Source organism: Miscanthus floridulus, chromosome 11 (genome assembly GCF_019320115.1).
Source record: "Miscanthus floridulus cultivar M001 chromosome 11, ASM1932011v1, whole genome shotgun sequence".
NCBI classification, from domain to species: Eukaryota; Viridiplantae; Streptophyta; class Magnoliopsida; order Poales; family Poaceae; genus Miscanthus; species Miscanthus floridulus.
In genome coordinates, this window is record NC_089590.1 from 50,578,618 (window position 1) to 50,602,845 (window position 24,228).

Genomic DNA, 24,228 nt, shown 5'->3' on the forward strand with positions numbered 1-24,228 from the left:
TACTTTTCTCTTTATCTAATGATCAAGCACGTATGGCATGCACTAGAAAAGATTTTTATGGGGTGTTAAGCTCAAGTACATAGTTAATATATTGTTAAAACTTTATATTATTGTTTAGCATCTTAATGATTTTAAATGGAAAAATCAAACTATAGAGTTGTAGATCTTATCGAACTTTCAGATGGTGAACTAGACTCAACTCTGCATAGGAAGCTCAATAATTTATTTGATCTATTTTTTTTTTTAGAATTTAAATTGTAAACTTGAAGCTTATCACCTACCGCGGCAGTGCCGCATAGAAATTTAACACTTGTTCAAGTTTGTTTTAAACATGCTTAGTCACGTCGCGCGCCCAAGATAACGACCTCAAATGAAAAAACTTAAAACTATATATAAAGTTGTAGATCTCATCAAGAGCTATAACTTTTATATAAAAAGTATCTTCATTTGACACCATATAAGAAAGGAATGATTTTTCCAAGACGATGACGGCTTGTACGCGATTAATACAATGTAGAAACTTTATATTATTTTTTAAGCATCTTAATGATCTCAAATGTAAAAATCCAAAACTATAAATTTGTAGATCTCACCGAGAGCGATAACTTTCATATAGAAAGTATCTCCATTTGACACCAGATAAGAAAGATATGATTTTTCTAAGATGACAAATGCTTGTACGCGATTAATATGATGCTGAAACATTATATTATTTTTCTTGAGCATCTTAATGATCTTAAATGCAAAAACTCAAAACTACAAATTTGTGGATCCCATCGAGAGCTACAACTTTTATATAGAAAGTATCTCTATTTGACATCATATAAGAATGATATGATTTTTCCAAGACGACAACGCTCGTACATGATTAATATATTGCTAAAACTTTATTTAATTTTTTTGAGCATCTTAACGTCCTCAAATGAAAAAACTCAAAACTATAAAGTTATAGATCTAGTTGAGAACTATAATTTTCATATAAAAATCATCTTCATTCGAGATCATATGAAAAAGATATAATTTTCCTAAGGTTACGTCTTGTGGCATCAGTTTGGATGACGTGGCGCTATAGTGCTGCCACGCCAACGGCGCGGCGAGGATTTTCACATGAAAATGGTTGTCCGACGTGGCAGATCGTGCCACACCGATGCATGTGGCGTGGCAGCGTGTTTTAGCCGCGCCATGGACTTTGGCATGACCAAAAGTGTTAGATTTGAAAATAAAAAAAACAACGGTGTTAGATTTGGAATTTGTTTAAAAAAAGGTTAAAAATAAAAAAAAATAAAAAAAACCTCACTACCGCGTCTTCTGAAACAGAGCTTCGCTACTTGCACACCGAGCCTTGAGAACATACAACAATGGCCGTAGGAGGATCGTCCGTCGGTGTGCCGGACTATGGCGGTGGCGTGACGTTCTCCGTCGTGGTGACCAGCCTCATGGCTGCCTCCTGCGGCCTCATCTTTGCTACGACTCCGACGTCTCAGGTGCGTACTCCGCGGCCTGATTTAGAGCTCACATTGCACACACCAGCGCTAATCGCCTCCGGACTCCGGTGCACATTTTTGCTGGTTAATCCTCAGGTGGCGTGACTCAAATGGATTCATTCATGGGCAAGTTCTTCCCGGACGTGATCGACGGGAGGAAGAGCGCAAAGGTGGACGCCTACTGCAAGTACGACAACCAATGGCTCACCGCCTTCACGTCGTCGCTATGGATCGCCGGCGCGCTGTCCTCGCTGGTGGCGAGCCGCGTGACCCGAAGGGTGGGCCGCCAGGCCATCATGCTCATCGGCGGCGTGCTGTTCCTCGCCGGTTCCGTCGTCAACGCCGCCACGGTGAACACCGCCATGCTCATCATCGGCGGGATGCTGCTAGGCTTCGGCCTTGGCTTCACCTTGCAGGCCGCTCCTGTATATCTCTCCGAGACAGCGCCGGCGAGGTGGCGCGGTGCGTTCACGTCAACCTACAACGCCTTCGTCGTCGTCGGCATGCTGTCGGCGACCGTCACCAACTACTTCACCAACCGCATCCCCGGCTGGGGGTGGCGCGTCTCCCTCGGCCTGGCGGCCGTGCCGGGCGCCGCCATCGTCCTGGGAGCCTTCTTCGTCTCGGACACCCCGATCATCCTCGTCATGCGAGGCCAGCACGAGAGGGCTCGCGCCGCGCTGCAGCGCGTCCGTGGGGACGACGCCGACGTCGACGCCGAGTTCAAGGACATCGTCCGCGCCGTGGACGTGGCGCGCCAGAACGACGACGGCGCGTTCCGTCGGCTGTTCAGCAAGGAGTACCGGCACTACCTGGCGATAGGGGTGGCCATACCCGTGTTCTACGAGTTCACCGGCATGATCGTCATCTCCATCTTCTCGGCGGTGCTGTTCCGGACCGTTGGGTTCAGCAGCCAGAAGGCTATCCATGGCTCCGCTGGCCCCGTTCGCTTTGCTGAAAAAACAAGCCGAAATACTGTTCCGGCTGATTCGCTGTGAGAGAAAAATACTGTTCTGACTGAAAAAACGAGCTGAAAAGTACGAAAACGGGGCAGCATGACCAATCTGGCCTCGACGTTGCTGTCCTCCGTCGTCATGGACCGCGTTGGACGCAGATTTCTGTTCGTCGTTGGTGGATTAGGCATGATGCTTTGCGAGGTAAGCATCCGATCCTAACCATGTCAGAGTGTGCTGGCTGTGCTACCGTTGACTTTGCTCACCAAGCTGACCATATAATGATTAAGGTGGCCATTTCATGGATCATGGCGGATCACCTCGGGAAGCACGGAGGGGTGACGACGATGCCGCGGAGCTACGCGACCGGCGTGCTGGTGTTGATCTGCTTGTGCACGTTCAGCTTCGGCCTGTCGTGGGCCCCGCTCAGGTGGGTGGTGCCGAGCGAGATCTACCCCGTGGAGGTCAGGTCGGCCGGGCAGGCCCTGAGCATCTCCATCACGCTCTGCATCTCCTTCGTGGAGCTGCAGGTGTTCATCGCGCTGCTCTGCGCCATGAAGTACGCCGTCTTCCTGTTCTACGCCGCGTGGCTCCAGGCCATGACCGTCTTCGTCGTGATGTTCTTGCCGGAGACAAAAGGCGTGCCGCTTGAGGCCATGCAGTCCGTGTGGGCGCGGCATTGGTACTGGAGGAGGTTCGTCAAGGATGCCAGGCAGGACAACAAGTCAATTGTTTGTAGATGAATTTGAGGGACTCATCAGTTCACCAGTTTAAAGTTTAAGCGGTGTTTGTTATACTCCCTCCGTCCCAAATTATAAGTCATTCCAAAAATCTTGAGAGTCAAACCATCTCAAGTTTGACCAAATTTATCATTAGATTTCTTAATAATTATATTTTCATAGTATATCTATTTGATGTCATAAATTTTTGTAATTCTCTCGATAATTTTGATCAAACTTGAGATGATTTGACTCTCCAAAATTCTTGAAATGACTTATAATTTGGAATGAGAGGAGTATATGGCTATAAAGCCTAATGATTACTCTTCTCTATCTCTAATAGTGAAAAAGCTCTTAGGCTCTGTTTGGTAGCTTGTATTTGTCCAAAACACTTGTAACTTTATAGGCTCGATTATTTTTCTGACCCAAACCAAAATTATCTGTTTGGAAGACTTCTGTGTACACTAAATTTACATGTGAATTAAGCCAAAAATGGTGTGAAACATTCCTCCTCAGATCCGGAAAACAAAATGACGGCTATCGGACGCGCATCGCCTTAGAGCTCTAAAAACTTTATAGCTAACTTTAGAACTCTAAACTTTAGAGCTCTAAAAACTCAGTTTTGAGATCTAAACTCTAATGTGAGATAGACTAAAATTTATAGCTAACTTTAGACCACATGTTTGGAGACTTTAGCTCTAAAGTTTAGATGAGAAGATCAAACAGGCCTTTAGTACTCGATGCTTCCCGCTTCCCTTCTCCCGCGGCATGGAGCATTGTAAAATAAGTCCAGGAGCTCACAACTCAACCTTGCGTCGGCTGGTTGAAGCGGCTTGTGTCACCAACTATTACCTCTAATGATGTAGCGTAGTCACCTTTCACGTCCACTTGTCAAGAGCTCCGTTGCCATCTTCTTGCAGCGACGGGAAGCAACGACTCCACCATCTCCATCTGCCCAGCTACCGCAAGTCTGGCCACTCCTATGCAAGTCAAAGCCAGCATGCCTCGTTCACCACCACCACCGGATCTTCGTTAAGGCTCGGCCCCTAGAATCCTTTGCCACAGATCTTCAACCTCAAGCTCAGTTAGGTGGCACAGATTCGACAAATCTGTGTGTCACAGTCCTTCTCGGGGAGGGGCTGTGAGGCTGCTGCTACTCCTGCCGGCGGCGGCTAGGGCTTGGGCGATGGCGTGAGCGGGGTGGCGATGCTAGGGCAGGGAGTGGCGGCGTTGGGTGGTGGTGCTAGCGTGGGGGAGGAGACTGAGGCTGAGAAGAGAGAGGAATATGGGAAGAGCTAACGGTCAATTCAGCCGGTGGCCAGGCACCAGGCGGGGAGGAGGTCATCGGGCGAGGAGGAGGCGTCGGCGGCCGGCGGGAAAGAGGAGGCATCGGACGTGAAGGAGGCGTGGAGAAACTGGGCGGGAAGGCAACGACGCGTGCGAAAGGCTAGACAGAGGCATGGCGGGTGGGACACCGAAAAAGTAGATATTTTATATAAATATATAATCCATGTATATCCATGGGAATGGGTAACAGGATGATTTGGATAGGTAACACATCTCGAGGGGCCAAGTAGGTAGCTTGTTGGAGATAGAGTTTTTACTCCACTACTTAAATATAGAGTGGACTGAAGATGCTCTATCTCATACTTAGCTTTAGCTTGTGGGGCTACAAAATTAAGAAGTGTATTTTGTTTTCAAAATCGCCAGTGGTGAAAAACATGTGGAGCGGAGCGGGGTACCGGTGTTATGTGGCTATGATGAATTAGCAGAAACAAAACATGATTCTAAAAATTGCATTCACTGATGATGCCCATGATCTTCTGGAAATTAACATAGCACGGTGCATCCCACCGTGACGACTGACGAGCGTCATTGGTTTGTTCAACGTTGCTTTGTTGCTATCAAAAGCTTATTTACTTGCATAACCTTTCTAACCGTTTCCCAAATCACGGCTACGCGTCACCCTACCCTCGCAGATATAAAAAGGAAATAAAAACATAGTAAAAGAAGGGTGATGTATTATACGTAGACTATATGCGTGAAATTTTGGATGTGTGTTCACAGACAATATATGCGAACCGTTTGATTTTGATCCAATCCAATACACCTTGTATCTTCCTCGGTCGATCCGATGACTATGTTCTTTCCTCTCGTATACTCATGACTGCTTGCTCCAGTCTTCCGGCCTCTATGTCCGGCACAGCAAATAAATCCTCTAGAGCCCTAAACCCCCCTCCTCTGATATCATGGACGACACGTGCTTCTTCTCCGGCAGCGGTGGAAGGCCGCCGTCGCCAGAAGCTCTCCTAGAAACTAGAATTCCGGCGGCTGAAATTCCGGAGGTGTGACAAAATAATGCATGCATCGGGTACCAACTGAGCACACCTACGATATCCTCACCTATGCTTAATTGATTAGCATCGTCGCTTTCCCCGCACCAATGCTGTACTCCACGACGTCTACTAGTCTAGAATGCAATGCACAGAATCCATGTCCATATCATGGCCGCATGCAGCGAACCCGCTTTGCGGATTGCGGTGTGTGCGAACCTCGTACGGCCGTGCGTGTCTAGCTAGTTGTTTGGCTTGCAGTTGCAGCCATAATAAAAGTCTCCACAGATCGAGTGCAAAACATAAGAGGGAATTAAGAGCCCCTGGAAGAAGTTGCCTGCCCGGCCTGCCCTCCGATGGCCGGAGGCGGGTTCGCCGCGGCGGAGGGCGGCCACGCACGCAACGACTATGGAGGAGGAGGAGGCGTCACGGTCTCCGTCGTGGTCACCTGCCTCATGGCCGCCTCCTGCGGCCTCATCTTCGGCTACGACGTTGGCGTCTCAGGTGCGCGCAGTGTTAGATGCATGTCGTGTGTGCATGATGCCTGGGTCTCGTCAGTCGTCACTGACCGATCGCTCGCTCGCGGTCGCGGTGCTAGTTAACATACCTGCTGCTCTCGTCGTCAGTCCCGTTCCAGCGAAAAGCTAGGCACTCTGGTGGCTGCGATCTAGCGTTTGGACTTTGGATGCCTGCATGCGTTGCTCGATCGCTTCGCTTCAACCCGGACACTCCATCTTTTCTAAGCTTTCCCTCCTAACCTCTGCTCGACTCCTGCCACCAGATCGAGTACCAGACAATCTCCATACCTTGTGACTTCAGGGAGGTCTTGAATAGTTGTTGTCACCAACTGTGTCAATCCTTAGCAGCAGCATGCGTATGTGAGCAGTCGGCCGGTCTTTCACTTCGATCGGCCACTTTGAATGAGCGGGACGTAGAACATCCCCCGTCTGATTAGATTGCAAAGCAGCTCAGGAAAGTTTTACGGCCATGGCCTAGGGGTTACATAGGTCGAAGCCAAAGACATTAAGTAGGGATTACATATTGGAACAAGAATATTACACCAATTCAAGCACTAGCAACAGCTGCATTCTTCTTGGCAGCGGTGAGGAGACCCAGCGGCGCCCATGCCGTTGAAGACAACATTAATTAGTATTTCTGTAATCTTTATTTATCCCTTGACCAGCAGTTCCTCAGGATAGAATTGTATCCTCCTCAGTGGTCAAGTCAGTTTCTCCTTCATATTTAATTAATTAATATGATCCTTTGTTTGGAAGGGTTTATTTAATTAAGCTGAATAATCTGGAAATTAATTCCCCAAACAAGACGTTGGCTCGGCTTTGACCTTTCAGCAGCCACTTCCTATTTTTGTTAATCTATAGTACTAGGTCGGTTAAAAGAAGAATAGGATATATTCTATCTAGGAGATAAAGTGAAAGAAAAGCATATATGCTACTCGCCGCCTGCCTAGCTCTAGCTGTGAAGAAAAGGGACTAGGCGACAGTAGCACATATCGCTTATTTGTTCTTTATTTATCTATCATAAGGTCGATTATGCTTTTGGCCAACATATACCCTTGCGGCCCAGAGAATTTTCAGCAAATCATTGTACCATGATAAGAAGAGTCAACAAAATAGGATCACCATCAGGTTTCTTGCATTTCGTGCTTCAAGTATATCTTATTCAGGCAGGCATTTGTACGTACTGTACCCAGCAGATATTAGAGGAAAATTGATCAATTAGCCAGATATATAGAATGATCTTCTGTAAACATTTGCAAACATATAAAACGCAACCAGAAGTAAATAAATAAAAATGAGAATTGCTGTATTTCAAATGCCTGAAATAGTACATTTTTTCAGTTAACCGTTGGATTAAGACTTAACAGCTACGTCTGTGTTTTATAGCCAAACTACTGTTAGTGAAAAAACATGTTAACGAGCCTGCTAAACATACCTGAAAACTGTTTAGTCTGTTACCTGATTTCCCTCCTTCTTCATCTCCTTTATTCCGTAATGAATGTACCACCTGGTAGCTAAAATTGGATTCAAAATGTGTATTGGACCATTTGTTTGTGAATTTGTAACAATGTTCAGAAAAAAAATTGCATGCATCATACTTCTCTTTTCTTTGGAATCACAGTTGCATAGATCGAGGAACAGAGACTCATAGTCTACACAACGTGTAAACAAATTTGAACACCATGTCTCCAATTAATGACACATCAGATGTATCATTGCGGTGAAAAATCAATGCGTGTGTGCTCATTTCTACCGGAAAGTTTATTACAAACAATATTCCAGTACCTACGAAAATTGCACATTTCAACTAGTGTAACTTTTGTTAGTTAAAACTGTACAATTATATAGTTATACTGCCACTAAACTCCATAAACTCAGCACCTAGTGTGCTCATTTCCATAAACTCGGCAACAAAAGATAATTTGAGTAGTCTATTTTGCACAAAATACAAGATACAACAAACATTTTTTTCTCTGCAGACAAACAAGGAGAAAAGTCACAAGACACAATCCACATTTTTTTCTATAAACAAGGACAAAAACACTTAAACGCCTAGTGTTTCCATAATTCCATTCCAACTTGAACTAAAAACCAAGTCACAAGACACAATCCACAAATTTTTTCTATAATCAAACAAGGACAAAAAAAACTTAAACAGCCTTTTCTATGGTCAAACAAGGACAAAATTGACGAGTGTTTCTAACACAAGACAGTAACAAAAATTACAGGAACTTCTACAAGGAGAGTGGGGACTGGGGAGCAACCACACTCTGGACCTTCACCAGAGCTCCGTCAGAACAGCCTCAACACGCAACAGCACTGGCTATTAAATATTAACAGATCTTGGTCTTAATGGATCCAACCTCAAAGTAAAAACAACCTAAGATTCACAGCTTCATGGAGGAAAAAAAACCTCAAGCAAGATCAATGGCTAAGGTGTTGCAAACCAAAACTCAAGCATCTGACGTATAGGAAAAGTGAATAAAAATACTAATATCTCATTCAAATGTTATGCATTTGTAATCCCACTAAAATGTTCTTAGCAATCATCATAATCAGCCATTTGGCTTTTTCATTTTCTATGATCTTTCTGGATTATCTTTTTTTTTTAAGAAATACCTTTTCAATCATCGAAATCACTTTTACACACATTCTGTTGTACACTTGAAAGGTGGTGTGACGCAAATGGAGTCGTTCCTGGTGAAGTTCTTCCCGGAAGTGTCGAGCGGGACCCAGAACGCGAAGCACGACGCGTACTGCAGATACGACGACCAACGGCTCACGGCGTTCACCTCGTCGTTGTACATCGCAGCGATGCTCTCGTCGCTGGTGGCGAGCCGCGTGACGAGGACGGTGGGCCGGTCCGCCGTCATGCTGATCGGCGGCGTCCTGTTCCTCGTCGGCTCCGCAATCAACGCCGGCGCCGTCAACGTCGCCATGCTCATCATCGGACGGATGCTGCTCGGCTTCGGAGTCGGGTTCACCACGCAGGCTGCTCCTCTGTACCTCGCGGAGACATCGCCGGCACGGTGGCGCGGGGCGTTCACCACGGCGTACAACATCTTCCAGGTGCTGGGCGCACTGGCCGCCACGGTCACCAACTACTTCACCAACCGCATCCCGGGCTGGGGATGGCGCGTGTCGCTGGGCCTCGCCGCCGTCCCGGCCACCATCGTCGTCCTGGGCGCCCTGCTGGTCCCGGACACTCCCAGTAGCCTCGTCCTGCGCGGCGACACCGACAGCGCCCGGGTCTCGCTGCGACGCCTCCGTGGCCCGGGCGCGGAAACCGACGCGGAGCTCAATGACATCGTCCGCGCCGTGGAGGACGCGCGGCGGAACGACGAGGGCGCGTACGGGAGGCTGTGCGCCAAGGGGTACGGACACTACCTGGTGATGGTGGTGGCCATCCCCTCCTTCTTCGACCTCACCGGCGTCATCGTCATGGCCGTCTTCTCGCCGGTGCTGTTCCGGACGGTCGGGTTCAGCAGCCAGAAGGCGATATTTGGATCCGTGATTCTTAGCCTCTTCAACCTGGCCTCTTCATTGCTCTCCTCCTTCGTCATGGATCGCGCCGGCCGCAGGCTCTTGTTCCTCGCCGGTGGCGCAGCAATGATGATTTGTCAGGTAACCCAGAAATCCGATGGTACATATACTACATATTTCGTAGTGTTGAGCTGAGAAATTTCTAACTTTCCTTTTCACTTGTTGTAAAATAAGTTGGCCATGTCGTGCATCCTTGCGGGGCATCTCGGCAAGCACAACGACGCGGTGGCGATGCCGTGGGACTACGCGGTGGCCGTGCTGGTGCTCATGTGCCTGTACACCTTCAGCTTCGGCGTGTCGTGGGGGCCGCTCAAGTGGGTGGTGCCGAGCGAGATCTACCCCGTGGAGATCAGGTCGGCGGCGCAGGCGCTGACGGTGTCCATCGCGCTCTGCCTCTCCTTCGCGCAGACGCAGGTGTTCGTTTCCCTGCTCTGCGCCATGAAGCACGCCATCTTCCTGTTCTACGCCGGATGGGTCCTGGCCATGACGGCCTTCGTCGCCGCGTTCCTGCCGGAGACCAAAGGCGTGCCGCTGGAGGCCATGCGCTCCGTCTGGGCGGGGCACTGGTACTGGAGGAGGTTCGTCAGGGATGCCAAGCAGGAGGTTCAGGTGAACTGCCTGTAGGAAAAAGGAATGCGGCGATCGAGCGACATACTGACAACAACCAAAGTAAAGTATGGTAGAATTCGAGTGTTTGCTGGTAAATTATGATGTTTTAGTGTGGCGTTTGCTGGTAAATCCTGTCGCCGGAGCGCGTGCGCGGGAGCTCGTTTCGCTTAACTGGGCCACAACGGACCGGCGCGAGAGCCCAATTAAAGTTCTCGGCCAGCGTAACGATTGGAGCTTTCTCTTGACTGTTTTTTTTTTCTTTTGGCCTTTTTCTTACTGATGATGAACACCAAGATATGATCGACGTAGTTTCAAAAAAAAAAGATATGATCGACGTGAAGCGAAATCACTTCTATTTTATTGTTCTTTATTATTACTCGAGGATAACTTAAAGGACATTATGTTTTAGGAGTGAGAGAGTTGGTACCAAGTATGTTGTTGGCAGCTCAGGGTGCATCCGTGCATAATACTTGGTTACATAAGGTAGAGTGGTAGACCTGGGTGTAATTTGGCACTAGCACCTGACTTCACTGCTAGAACAATGAAAATTAGACCAAGAATTATGAAACAATGGATTTTCACTACTATGACAATACAAAATAAAACCTTGGAACAATAAATATAACTGCTGAGACAATAGCAAGTAAACTAGCGAACAACAGATTTTCATTGCCTGAACGATCAAGGGTTGTCCTAGGTAATGTAATTTTCTTTCCTTGCTCACATGGACGTAGGTAAGGCTGGATAACGAGCCGGCTCGGCTCGTTTGGGCTCGGCTCGTTCTGGCTCGTTAAGATAACGAGCTAGCTCGGCTCGGCTCGTTATCCTAACGAGCCAGAAAGCCAGCTCGGCTTGGCTCGTTAAAAGCTCGAGCTGGCTCGTTAAGCTCGCGAGCCAGGTATAAAAAATACATAAAATATAATATTTGCATTTATCTAAAGTTTGAGAATAATAATAATACAAAAGAAATGAATCTAACAACCTTAAATCGAATAAAAAAATTAATATGTGCTAATATATATACAAGTATAATAAAATACTATAGTATTCATGCATCTAACTACCTTAAATGATATTTTTTTTCCTGAAAGCTTGGCTCGTTTAGCTCGCGAGCGGCTCGCGAGCTGGCTCGAGTTGGCTCGTTATAGCTAACGAGCTAAAATCTTGGCTCGGCTCGGCTCGTTATCTTAACGAGCCGAGCCGAGCCGAGTCGAGCCAGCCACGAGCCGAGCGAGCTAACGAGCTTCGAGTTTTTCGTCCAGCCTTAGACGTAGGTGGTAAAACACGATGTGGATTTGGGCCATGACAATCGAAACATTGGAAATCACTGAATCTATTACACTTTTCCTTAGCAAAATGTCTTTTGTTAGGAACAAGTTCTTATGTCCTTTTTTGGGTAAGGATATCTTTTGGTTTTGGATTGGAACATTATTATGCGAAAATAGAACAAATGTAAGAATTCTTTCTCTTGAATGGCACTCACCGAAGAATCTATATACATAACTGACGTTGGAATGGTGCCCACTCCTAAATGTGGCAAAAATAAATATTGCTCCCTTTTTTATATCAAAATAAATTAATTTCTAGAATCACTCTAGGATAAACTATTTAAAATTTGATCAACTTTATAGAAAAGGATAACCGTTAGATATTTAGGCAATTTCATTATCAGTTTAATCCAAAAATAATATCAGCAGGTTCGTGACGGCATATATGTGCATGTGTATATCTGTAATGAACGCTACAGCATGCAAAGATGGCATACAAATGAATACAGTAAAAACGAGTACAGTAATCACAGAGATTAGATTGTACCCAGCGGAGGGTCCCATGCCGAGAACATCGGAGGCTCCATTCGCACTAGTCGACATAGTGCGTTGCTCGAAGTCGCGGACCACAGTCGGTGCAGGACGATGTTCGCAGTGCAGTCCCACGAATGGATCACCAGGAAGAAGACGGGTTCCGAGAGCGATCACCACCAGGAAGAAGGCGTATGAAGACGAGCAGTCGCGGATCACTCCCTAAAAACCTAATCGTCGCACACCTCGTGCAAGGTTCCCAGGCGGACGAGGGTTCCGGAGGCACCTGCTCTCCCGCTGCTCCATGAGCGCAGAGGTACGGGACAGGGAAGCCAGAAGGCTGACTGCTGAGATGTGATTTCTCTCAGGAGCGGTTGCAGAAGACGGAGATCTGTACTGATGGAGGACTGCGGATATATATTTGCGACGGGAAGGGAGAGAGGCAGTGGAGAATCCCAGGAGACGGAGAAACGGAAGCGGAAAGGACGGTAACCGACGCAATCAGTTCGCGTCCACCATCAAAGGGAGTAGCTCCCGTGATTATGTGGATTAAGTGGCAAAAGACTGGCCATGGCCACGGCCCCGGCTCGGTCGGCGGCAGCGCGCGCACGCGTGTGGCACGCCTATGTCATTTTCTCAGCTTCTCAATTTAGATGAATAATTTCCAACCATATAAGCTGAGTCAACGTTCAGTCAAAATCCTGTATGATATTAAACCATACAACGCTTAATGTTATGTACCATAGAGTTTTATTTGATTTATTCAATATTATATGGGCCAAGCCCTTATTATATCGAACAATCCTCACCAAACTCTAGGATTTATAACAAAGTAGTCTCAGAACCATATTTCTTTTATATACCAGTGTTTCGATATAGACTGTTAAATTAAACATCCATCTAGAGCAATAGTTTCACTCAGTCACAACTGAACATTGGACTATGCCTTGAATTGCCAGTTTTGTGTAAGGTGAATATCACTAAAGTCCTTAGCTGATACTTGGCTGCAAAAGACATCCCCTCTATTTGAAGCATATAAGTCATACTCTAGTGCCTTTCATGAGTATTTAGATATCACCCAAATCTCATAGACTATGACCAGCAGTCTGACTCATATAGGTGTGCTCCTCAAAAGATATTATGTAGGACAACATCTTTGCTTTAACAAGCCACTTGGAACACATTAAGGTAAAAACCAACCTGTCTTACAGATAGGAAAGATGTGCATCAGAGATGAGTCTTACTAAGGATCTTTCCTCACAATTTACTACTAGCTTGTTTCACCATTCTACTTCACAGAATCTCCGATCATATAGAACAGGTTACCAATATAGAAAATTTCAAGTGGGTCTCAAACCCATCTCTCTCGATACATTTTCTATCACATTGCGTGACAGACCCTTAGTGAATTGATCTACCAGATTGTTAGATGTGTGAACATAGTCCAACGCTATTACTCTGGAGTTTCTTAATTTTCTGACAGATTTTAGTCGTCTCTTAACATGCCTTGTGGACTTCATGTTATCCTTAGAACTATTAACCTTCGTAACCATAGTCTGGTTATCACAGTTCATAGAAATAGTTGGTATGAGTTTTTCAACAACCGATAAATCCATAAGAAGATCACGAAGCCACTCGGCCTCAGAGCCAGCAGTGTCTAATGCTGTGAGTTCTGCTTTCATTATAGACTTGGTTAAGATAGTCTGCTTGCAAGACTTTCAGGAAACAGCGCCACCTCCAAGCGAAAACACATATCTACTTGTGGTATAAAGCTCATCAGCATCAGAGATCCAATTGGCATCATAATAGCCTTCCAACACTTTTGGATGTTTAGTATAATAAATACCATAGCTCATGATGCCTTTTAGATAGCGCATCACTCTCTCAAGAGCACGCCAATGATCATCTCCCGGTTTTGACATAAACCGGCTCAGCTTGCACACAACAAATGAGATGTCAGGCCTTATTGCACTAGCAAGATACATGAGCGAACCAATGATCTAGGAATATCTCAACTGATCCCTTGCTATTCTCTGATTTTCCTCAATAGCACACTAGGGTCATAAGGTGTAGGAGCAGGTGCACAGTCACTAAACCTAAAGCGACTTAGCACCTATTCCACATAGAGGAATTGTAACACAGTTACCCCATCATCACCTTCTCTCAGAAGCTTGATATTAAGAATAACATCAGCCTCTCCCAAATCTTTTATCTCAAAATTTTTAGATAAAAATTCCTTCACCTCCTCGATCACTTTGAGGCTGGATCTAAAGATTAGTATGTCATCAACATATAAGCACAAAATGATTCCTTCACCCCCACCATACCGATAGTACACACATTTGTCAGCTTCATTCACAACAAAGCCAGCAGATGTTAAAGTTCTATCGAACTTCTCATGCCACTGCTTAGAAGCTTGTTTTAGGCCATATAATGACTTTAATAACTTACACACCTTGCCTTCTTGACCATTTGCTACTAACCCATCCGGATGATCCATATAGATCTCCTTCTCCAACTCTCCGTTTAGGAAAGTTGTCTTAATATCCATTTGATGAACGATAAGACCATAAGAGGCTGCTAGGGAAAGCAAAACTCGAATTGTGGTCAATCAGACAACCGGTGAATAAGTATCAAAGAAATCCTCACCTTCCTTTTGAGTATAACCCTTGGCCACAAGCCTTGCCTTGTACCTCTCGATAGTACCATCAGGCCTAACCTTTTTCTTGAACACCCATTTGCATCCTATAGGCTTGCACCCATAGGGACGATCAACAATTTCCCAAGTTCCATTAGATATAATAGAATCCATCTCACTCCGTACTGCTTCCTTCCATAAGTCAGCATCAGGAGAGGAATATACCTCTTCAATGGTCGCTGGTGTATCATCCACAAGGCACATAATATAGTCATCACCAAAAGACTTTATAGTCCTCTGTCTCTTACTTTTCCTAGTGACTATAGTGTCATCCTCCTCAGGATTTTGCATATGGGGTTCCTCAATTTGTTCTATTGAAGTAAAATTTTTATGCTCATGGAGAATTATAAATTCATGACTAGTTATGCTAGGTGCATTTTTCATGGAAAACTTATTGTCAAAAAATGTAGCATCTCTAGATTATATGATTGTATCAACAGCCATCTCAGAAACACTAGAATTTATAATTAAAAATCTATAACACATGCTGTGAATAGCATAACCAAGAAAGACACAATCAACAGTCTTTGGTCCAAGCTTTCACTTTTTGTTTATTGGCACATTCATTTTTGTCAAACAACCCCAAGTTCACAGATAAGAGAGATTTAATCTCCTCTTCTCCCATTCCTTGAATGGTGTAATTTCTTTGTTCTTTATGGGCACTCTATTCAGGACATGACGTGCTGTCAATATAGCCTCACCCCACCATTCCTTAGATAGTCCCGCAGTCTCTAACATGGCATTAACTAAATTAGTTAGAGTGCGGTTCTTTCTCTCTGCAATCCCATTGGACTGTGGTGAGTATGGTGGTGTCCTCTCATGAATAATTCCATGCACCGCGTAAAACTCAGAAAATTCATTTGAGAAATATTCTCCCCCACGATCAGACCGCAAACGCTTGATTTTCTTCTCAAGTTGATTTTCTACCTCAGCTTTATAGACTTTAAAGCAATGCAACGCTTCATCTTTAGTTTTCAATAAATACACGTAGCAAAATCTAGTACAATCATCTATAATTGTCATGAAGTATCGTCTACCGCCTTTAATCAATTCACCATTCATTTCACATAAATTAGAATGAACAAGTTCTAATGATGCCAAGTTCCTCGCCTCAGCAGTCTTGTGAGGCTTGCGTAGTTGCTTCAATTGCACACACACCTGGCACTTAGAATTTTTGATTAAGTTAAATTTCAGGATTAAATTCAGATTTGCAAGCCACGTGAGACAGCCAAAATTAATGTGACAAAGTCGTGAATGCCAAATATTTGACTTATCCGAAACATTAACATTGTTCACCACTTTATTACACACATCATCGAGCAAATATAAGCAGAACAAGCCTCCACAATCATAACCTTTTCCAACAAATATTCCATGTCTCGACACTACACACTTATTGGACTCAAGCATAATTTTAAAGCCATCACGAGACATTTGAGAAGCGCTAACAAGATTCTTCTTGGTGGAGGGGACATGCTGCACGTTCTTTAATAGCACCGTCTTTCCCGAAGTAAACTTCAGAACGACCATACCAGTACCAAGAACACACGCATGTGAGCCATTTCCCATCAGTAAGGCTTCAGTCCTGTCGACCTGATAGGAAGTAAACAAAGAAACATCAGCACACACATGAATATTAGCACCACTATCCATCCACCACTCAGGTAGAAGATAAACTAAGAGAACAAAAGGTAAAGAATTACCATACCCAAATGTTCCTCCTCCAGTCTCGCTAATCACCACGTTTGCTAATTTCTTTTCTTGCTTATATTTACGGTCTGAGCACGCACTTGCCCAATGCTCATCACTCCCATAAACAAAGCAACCTCCACCTTTCTTGTTGTTTTTCTTCTTAAACTGTGTAGTTTGCTTAGGCTTTGCATTGTTGTTCTTTTACATGTTCTTCTTTTTTTTATTACGAGATGCAAATGAGTTTTTCTTCTACACCATATTAGCGGTGGAAGACTCAACTCCTTTTCCATAGTTGTCTTTTACTCTCGCTCTCTCCTCAACATCAAGAGATCCAATAAGCTCAGCCACGCTAAACTCTTGTCTCTTGTGTTTTAGAGAAGTAGCAAAATCCCTTCAAGAAGGTGACAGCTTAGCGATTATACCGCCGACCACAAATTTATCGGGCAACAGACATGGAAAATATTCTAGTTCCTTTGCTAGCGTCTGTATCTCATGAGCCTATTCGACCACAACGGTTTTCAACCATTTTGTAGTCATACAGCTGCTCCATAAGGTACAACTCACTGCCAGCATCAGAAACTCCAAACTTTGCCTCAAGAGCATCCCATAACTCTTTGCCTGATGTGGAAGATATGTAGTTTTTCTCATACTTAGGATAAAGTGCATTGATCACGACGTCTCGAAATAGGTTATCGGTAGCCAAGAACTTTTTCTCCTCCCCAGGAGTAAATTGTTCAGGCTTTCCCTGTGCGGCGTGATAGCAGTTTATCGCAGTCAACCACAATACCATCTTGGCATGCCATATCATGAAATTATTGTCATCAAAATTATTTGGCTTCAAAGCAGCAGCAAAACCACTGACAGAAAATTGTCTAACATTAGGTTTTTAGATTGTTAGATAATTAGGCAATTTCATTATCAGTTTAATCCAGAAAAATAATATCAGCAGGTTCGTGACGGCATATATGTGCATGCGTATATCTGTAATGAACGCTACAACATGCAAAGATGACATACAGATGAATACAGTAAAAACGAGTACAATAATCATAGAGATTAAATTGTACCCAGAGGAGGGTCCCATGTCGAAGGCATCGGAGGCTCCATTCGCACTAGTTGATATAGTGCGTTGCTCGAAGTCGCGGACCATAGTCGGTGTAGGACGATGTTCGCAGTGCAGTCCCACGAACGAATCACCAGGAAGAAGACGGGTTCCGAGAGCGATTACCACCAGGAAGAAGGCGTACGAAGACGAGCAGTCGCGGATCACTCCCTAAAAACCTAATCGTCGCACACCCCGTGCAAGGTTCCTAGGTGAACGAGGGTTCTGGAGATACCTTCTCTCCCGCTGCTCCGTGCTCGCAGAGGTACGGGACTGGGAAGCCAGAAGGCTGGCTGCTGAGATGTGATTTCTCTCAGGAGCGGTTGCGGAAGACGGAGACGGAGGACTGTGGATATATATCTACGACGGGAAGGGAGAGAGGCAGCGGAGAATCCCAGGAGACGGGGAAGTAACTCCCATGATTATGTGAATTAAGTGGCAAGAGACTGGGCACGGCCACGGCCCGACCGCACGGCGGCGGCGGGACGCGCGCGCATGTGGCACGCCTATGTCATTTTCTCATCTTCTCAATTTAGATGAATAATTTCCAAACATATAAGCTGAGTCAACGTTCAGTCAAAATCCCATATGATATTAAACCATACAACGCTTAATATTACGTACCATAGAGTTTTATTTAATTTATTAAATATTATATAGGTCAAGCCCGTATTATATCAACAATAACAATCTCTACGACACCCGTGGGATCTAGACATCCAGTCAGCTGTGACTGAAGGCTCGAGCTGTTTTCCGCATGGGTTTAGGCCGGCTCAATGCTGTTCACTGACTGAGGCCCATTATAGCGTTGATATGCGCACAGAACATAGGCACTGCCAGGTGAGCTTGTAAAGTGGCGTGGGCTCGGAATGATGGGATCTTCGGCTGACCCATTACTATGCGATCTGCTTTGCTCAAAAAAAAAAAAAATTGAAAATATGTATATATAAACAAAAAAGCGCTCTGCTGTGCAGAGGTTATACGGTATGCAGAGACAGTCAAGGAATTCGATTGTCGACTCCCAGTTACGATCTGCCAATGCAATATCATCGAAATTTATGAAGAAAAACACATGATAGAAGGCTCTCTTATGTGCTACTACGAACATACTTATTATTATGTTTCAACTCTCGAAATTTACTACACGGATAAGCCATTCTAAAGCAACACTTCAGTCATCACAAAAGAGAGAGACACGCACACAATATGTATTTCCCTTATCAATAATCTATACTACTGGTAGTATACCACCACCAAGGGTACGTTCGCTGATTCCGAATGAGCTAGCTTAGCTAGGTGGACTCTTCGCCGAACTTCTGGTGGTCCTTGACGAACCTGCCCCAGTACCAGTGGCGCGCGAAGACGTGGGCCATGGACTCGAGCGGCACGCCCTTGGTCTCCGGCACGAACGCCACGGCGAAGGCGGTCATCACCACCAGCCACGACGCGTAGAAGAGGAAGGTGCCGTACTTGAAGCAGCACAGCATCGCCAGGAAGAACTGCGCCTGCAGGAAGTTGAGCCCCAGGTTGAGCGCCACCGCCGCGCCCTGCCCCGCCGTCCGCACCTCCACGGGGTATATCTCGCCGGGGATGGTCCAGTACAGCGCGCCCCACGACCAGCTGAAGCTCGCCGAGAAGACCAGCGTCACCACCAGCACCGTCACCGCGTACCCCTTGGCCATCTTGCTCCCGTTGCCCAGCTGTGATCCGATGATGCTCGCCATCGCCACCTGCGAAGCGAATCAGCAAATGTTTTTTTATATATATTAGTAAAAAAAAAGGTTATTCGTTCAATAAAGAATGTAACATGTGTAATTAAGCAGCTTTGTTTGTATGCCTGGCAAGTGAACATGAGCGCGCCACCGATGATGAAGAGCAGCTTGCGGCCGTAGCGGTCCATGGCGAAGCCCGACGCGAGGATGCCGCCGATGTTCATGAGGCCCAGGATGACGGCGCCCATGAGCGCGGCGTCGCTCTCGAACCCGACGGTCCGGAACAGGATCGGCGAGAAGAAGGCGGTGACGGCGACCCCCGTGAGGTTCAGGAACACCGGGAACGCCACGGCCATCACCAGGTAGGGGCGGTACTCGCGGCGCAGGATCCGGCGGAACGCGCCCTCCTCGTTCCGCCGGTTGCTCTCCGCAGCGGCGAGGATGTCCGCGAACTCGGCGCCGATGTCCACGCCCTTGCCGCGCACCCGCTGCAGCGCGGCGCGCGCGTCGTCGTGCTTCCCGCGCAGGACGAGGCTGCTGGGGGTGTCCGGGATGAACGCGGCGCCCGCCACCATGACGGCGGCGGGGACGGCGGCGAGGCCCAGCGACAGGCGCCAGCCCCAGTCCGGGATCCGCGAGGTGCCGTAGTTGATGAGGTTGGCGACCAGGTACCCTATGCTGATGAAGAGCGGGAACGCCGAGATGAAGCCGCCGCGCCAGCGCGGGGGCGACACCTCGGCGAGGTACACCGGCGTGGCCTGGCCCGAGAACCCGAGGCCCAGGCCGAGCAGCATCCGCCCAACAATGAGCATGGCGAGGTTAGCCGCGGCGGCATTGACGAGGGCGCCGACCAGGAAGAGGCTGCCGCCGATCAGCATCACGGCCTGGCGCCCGAGCCGCCGGGTGACGCGGCTCGCCAGCAGCGTCCCCACCATGCCGAACGCGTACAGCGACGAGGTGAAGGCCGTCAGCGCCTGGTTGTTGTAGATGCAGTAGACGTCCTCGTTGGCGCCGCGCGCCGTCCTCTTGAGCAAGCCGGGGAAGAACTTCTTCAGGAAAGCCTCCATCTCCGACACACCTCCTGATGGTTGTTGCGACATACACATGCATGGAGCAACAGGGTGAATGAAGTTACGGCGAAATGATCTTTCAAAAAACATTTACGGTGAAACGAAAGCGCACAGACACTAGCGAAGGACTCAAGTCTAGTGTAGTGTAACGTATTAGGGCTTGTCTATTCCGTTCCGTAGCAAGGTGAAAAATCTTCTCCTTCACATTTTTTCTATTTCTTTTTCTTCCTCGTAAATAGCATGTACGGAAATAGATTCCGGTGAACATATTTTTTTCTCATATAGATGTCCTAGTTTTACTTACCGGCAACTTATCCTAGATTTACACTTATCTTGTTGCGATGACTATTTTGGTGTAATTTCTAGGTAGAATTTGACAACACATTTGATCTGATTGTAGAACTCTTCTAGAACACCCTTTTTTCTTATAAAATTCGGGACGCAGGAGGTGGCCTTTTTCAACCGGACATAAATACAGCAAAACCGGCGCATTACTCGTGCAACAGTACCACTTTCAGTTTCATTTTATATGGTCAAACATAAACATAAATGGCGGATGGCACCACTTTTGGAAGTATCGGGGCTAGCTACGGAAGCAAGGGGCTGTTTAGTTCCACTTCACTTTGCCAAAATTTTCAAGATTTCCTATCACATCGAATCTTTGGACGCATGCATGAAGCATTAAATATAAATAAAAAATAAAACTAATTATACAGTTTAGACGAAATCCACGAGATGAATCTTTTAAGCCTAATTAGACTATGATTGGACACTAATTACCAAATAACAACGAAAAGCGCTACAGTTGCATTTTGCAAAAATTTTTGCAACTAAACTGGGCCCAAAGTGAGGAGGAACTTAATAAAACAGTGATAGAACGGAGATGAGACAAAGGATGGAGCAGGAAGCTGAAAGCCTGAAACAGAATCGATTGTGCAATCGATTGGATGCGAATTGGACGGCTGCGGAATTTTAACTTTTGCACTGACAATTCCTATGCGATTTGCTTTCAGCGTACACCCTTTCTTTTTGGTCGTACCATTATTCGTTTTTCTTATTTTAAAAAGTAGAAATATTCGCATGTGATAAATAACACTAGCTTTTACCAATCGTCTTCATCGTATCAACATCATCGTGTCTACTATCTCCATAGAAAGAAAAAAAAAACCCATCTCGTCACACACTCACGCTCGCACCGCACTGCTTCGCCACACGCGCGAAACGACAAATCCCTTACTTTTCTGCAAATGGCGAGATTGCCATCGAGTAGCCTACCGGTATCAAGATCGAAATGATTTTAACTAGCCCCTCTATACTAGCCACCATGTCATGTGCATCTGCCAAAGCAGTCATTTTCCTCCGACGAGAAAGAAAGAGATGCTATGCTACTAGCTCGTGAGCCACAGCCCACGGGGGGTGGGTGGAAGAAAGGTACGCAAACACGCCAAGCCGAGCGTGACGTCTTCCCCGCGCGCCCCGCAGGTCCAAAAACTGTTGACGTCTACTAGCAGCCAAAACGGCAGCGCCTCCCGCAACGGCGCAAGGCGGCAGCCGGCAGCCGGCAGCCGGCAGAGCAGCTGACCGCACGCCTGGGCCCTGGTGACGCGGTGAGTGAACCGGTGGTGTGGTGACTGGTGACTAGTGGGGGAGGGTGAACCGTGAACGAGACACGAGAGCCCGTTACCGAAAGTGAAGGCGACGCGTGCGCCACGAGGCCCGGGCACTGTGCCCGTGTGCCGAGCGGTCGCGTTTGATTTGCTAAAATTTGACTAAAACTGACGGAAAACACTGTTGTAAAAGAAAAACACTGTACATGGCAAGCCGAACGGGACGCTGTGGATAGAATGGAATCATCGTACGCTGCCCGCACAGGGCCGGCCACGGGCCACCCAACATCCCAACCCAACCAACTGGATCGGATCGGGTCCGTCGCTCGCATCGGCACCGCGCACCCTAGCCGATCGAGCGAGATCGATGGACCACGATCTAGCAGCAGGGAACCGGCGAGCGAATCCCTGCCGAGTGGCCGCCATCGTCGTACCCCCTGGCCGAGCGCAGGGCGGGGCCATGCGGTGTACGGATTTGGTGCCGGGACAGTAACACGACGCCTTTCCGCGATGCGCCACTGTACCTGCACTGTTCCCGGAGTTGGGTGACTTTTCCGGGGACTGTTCCGCGAAATGAAAAAAAAAAGGTCAGACCGGATTGGACAGCAACTCCTCAGGAAGCCCTCCTCATCACGGCCCTCTCAGGCTTGGAATCTTGGATCTGACTCCTGCGATTTTAAAACTGTTTTCCCGAGGGATGGAGGAGGACAGGACGGGGGCACACCTACCACGCGCGCGGATTAAAATCAGGGGTTGTTTGGTCTAAAATTTATGTTACATTAAATATTTAGATACTAATAAAAAATATTAAATATATATTAATTATAAAATCAATTACATAGATAGATAGCGATTAATTTACAAGACGAATTTTTTAAACATAATTAATCTGTCATTAGCACATGTTTACTGTAGTACCACGTTGTCAAATCATAGATTAATTAGGCTTAAAAGATTTGTCTCGTAAATTAATCGTAAGTTGTATAATTAGTTTCGTAATTAGTCTATATTTAATACTAATGCGCCCAAGACGGAAATTTTAGAAGCTCCTGTAACCAAAACAGGCTGTTAATCGATCGACGATTTGGAGATCTTTGGGGGGCTGTGGAGCACGGGAGAAAAGCTTCTTTCCGAAGAGTCGAATGGAAGAAGCCACTTGAGCAGAAAGAAACAAAGAGACCCAACAGAGACTCCGGTGCGGTGCAGCGTGGGCTTCGATTTGCCGCGGATGGATGGATATACTGGGAATCGAGTTTCCTCCGATCGATCCTCTCTATCATGGATACGCATACAAGATCAACGATGAGGGGGAGAAAGCCATAGAATCCTAATCGACAGGGGCTAGCTCAATCACATGAATGCGTGTCCTACAACTACTCGGGTCTCGAGGATGATGCCACCACAAACAACAAAAGGCAGCAGACTAATAATACTCGCACACACGCGTGACACGGAAGCGCGGAGGGACAGGGGCTGGCGCACCTGAGATGCCAATGTCGTAGCCGAAGATGAGGCCGCCGGAGGCCGCCATGAGGCAGGTCACAACGACGGGGACGGTGAGGCCGCCGCTGGAGTCCGCCATGCTGCCGCCGCTGTTGAGGAGGGAGGCGCCACCGGGCATTTCTTGGCCGCCGCTCCGGCCCCCGGCTCCAACACCACCTCCCGCGGCGCCGGCGCGGTGATTTTGTTATGCTACGGCGAAGCAGCTAGGCTAGCGCGCGCGCCCGCGGCGGCAGGCTGCACGAGGCCCGAGAGTTAGCTAGCGCCTGGCAGGCAGTGGCAGCAGAGCACCCGAGGTTGATGCTGTGTGGCGTGCTGCCAAAACGTTGTCCGGGAGTCGATGCTTTATATTTGTCCCCGTCTGGTTCTGACGCTCGTTTGGTCTCAGGAAATTTGGAAATAAACTGGTGGTAGTCACGTACTCTATTTCAGAAATTCGCAAATTGCCGGGGTGCCTTTTCGGCTTTTCACTGTACTGTGGAATATATATCCAAGGAATATATAAGCGACAAATTTCGAACTAGTCACCAGGGTGTTTGAACTACGGGTCTACCAGGTCCTCACTGTACTGTGGAATGATTGGAGGGCAATAGAGGCGTGGAAAATGTAATTCCTCTCTCCATAAAAGAATATAATTATGAGTTGCACATAGGTCAAACTAGTTTAACTTTGACCGAATTTATAGTATATCTAACATTTATGTCTCCAACAGGAAATTTGAAAATAGACTGGTGGTAGTTGGTACTTCTTTTGTCCACAAAAAAAATATAATTATGAATTGCGTACATGTCAAACTACTTTAACTTTAATTCGAGTTTATAATGAATAGTACTAACATTTATGTCTCCAACAGGAAGTTTGGAAATAAACCGGTGGTAGTTGGTACTTC

General features: G+C 46.7%; 2 protein-coding genes and 1 pseudogene across 2 annotated transcripts; 2 read left to right on the forward strand and 1 right to left on the reverse strand.

Annotated features, from left to right (window-relative positions):
- The first annotated feature begins 1,358 nt into the window (after positions 1–1,358).
- LOC136494774 (sugar transport protein MST1-like) lies at positions 1,359–3,176 on the forward strand (annotated as a pseudogene).
- A 2,515-nt stretch (positions 3,177–5,691) lies between these two features.
- Positions 5,692–10,406, forward strand: LOC136493107 (sugar transport protein MST1-like). The gene is made up of 3 exons (XM_066489150.1): positions 5,692–5,993; positions 8,679–9,631; positions 9,725–10,406. The coding sequence occupies exons 1-3, from the start codon at positions 5,846–5,848 to the stop codon at positions 10,172–10,174; spliced, it is 1,551 nt and encodes a 516-aa protein (XP_066345247.1). The 5' UTR covers positions 5,692–5,845; the 3' UTR covers positions 10,175–10,406.
- Positions 10,407–18,538: 8,132 nt separating this feature from the next.
- On the reverse strand, positions 18,539–23,674 carry LOC136490693 (sugar transport protein MST1-like). The gene is made up of 3 exons (XM_066486896.1): positions 23,322–23,674; positions 19,288–20,243; positions 18,539–19,180 (listed from the first exon to the last, which is right to left on the reverse strand). Exons 1-3 carry the CDS (start codon positions 23,458–23,460, stop codon positions 18,743–18,745), a joined length of 1,533 nt encoding a protein of 510 aa, XP_066342993.1. The 5' UTR covers positions 23,461–23,674; the 3' UTR covers positions 18,539–18,742.
- Between the last annotated feature and the right edge of the window lie 554 nt (positions 23,675–24,228).

What these genes read in the sequence shown, in the direction of transcription:
- LOC136493107 (XM_066489150.1), top strand. Translation starts at nt 5,846, where the DNA reads ATGGCCGGAGGCGGGTTCGCCGCGGCGGAGGGCGGCCACGCACGCAAC. An exon ending in CTACGACGTTGGCGTCTCAG is followed by an intron (nt 5,994 to 8,678) that starts GTGCGCGCAGTG and finishes TACACTTGAAAG; the next exon opens with GTGGTGTGACGCAAATGGAG. An exon ending in CAGCAATGATGATTTGTCAG is followed by an intron (nt 9,632 to 9,724) that starts GTAACCCAGAAA and finishes TTGTAAAATAAG; the next exon opens with TTGGCCATGTCGTGCATCCT.
- LOC136490693 (XM_066486896.1), bottom strand. Translation starts at nt 23,460, where the DNA reads ATGCCCGGTGGCGCCTCCCTCCTCAACAGCGGCGGCAGCATGGCGGAC. An exon ending in CTACGACATTGGCATCTCAG is followed by an intron (nt 20,244 to 23,321) that starts GTGCGCCAGCCC and finishes AACAACCATCAG; the next exon opens with GAGGTGTGTCGGAGATGGAG. An exon ending in CGCTCATGTTCACTTGCCAG is followed by an intron (nt 19,181 to 19,287) that starts GCATACAAACAA and finishes TTCGCTTCGCAG; the next exon opens with GTGGCGATGGCGAGCATCAT.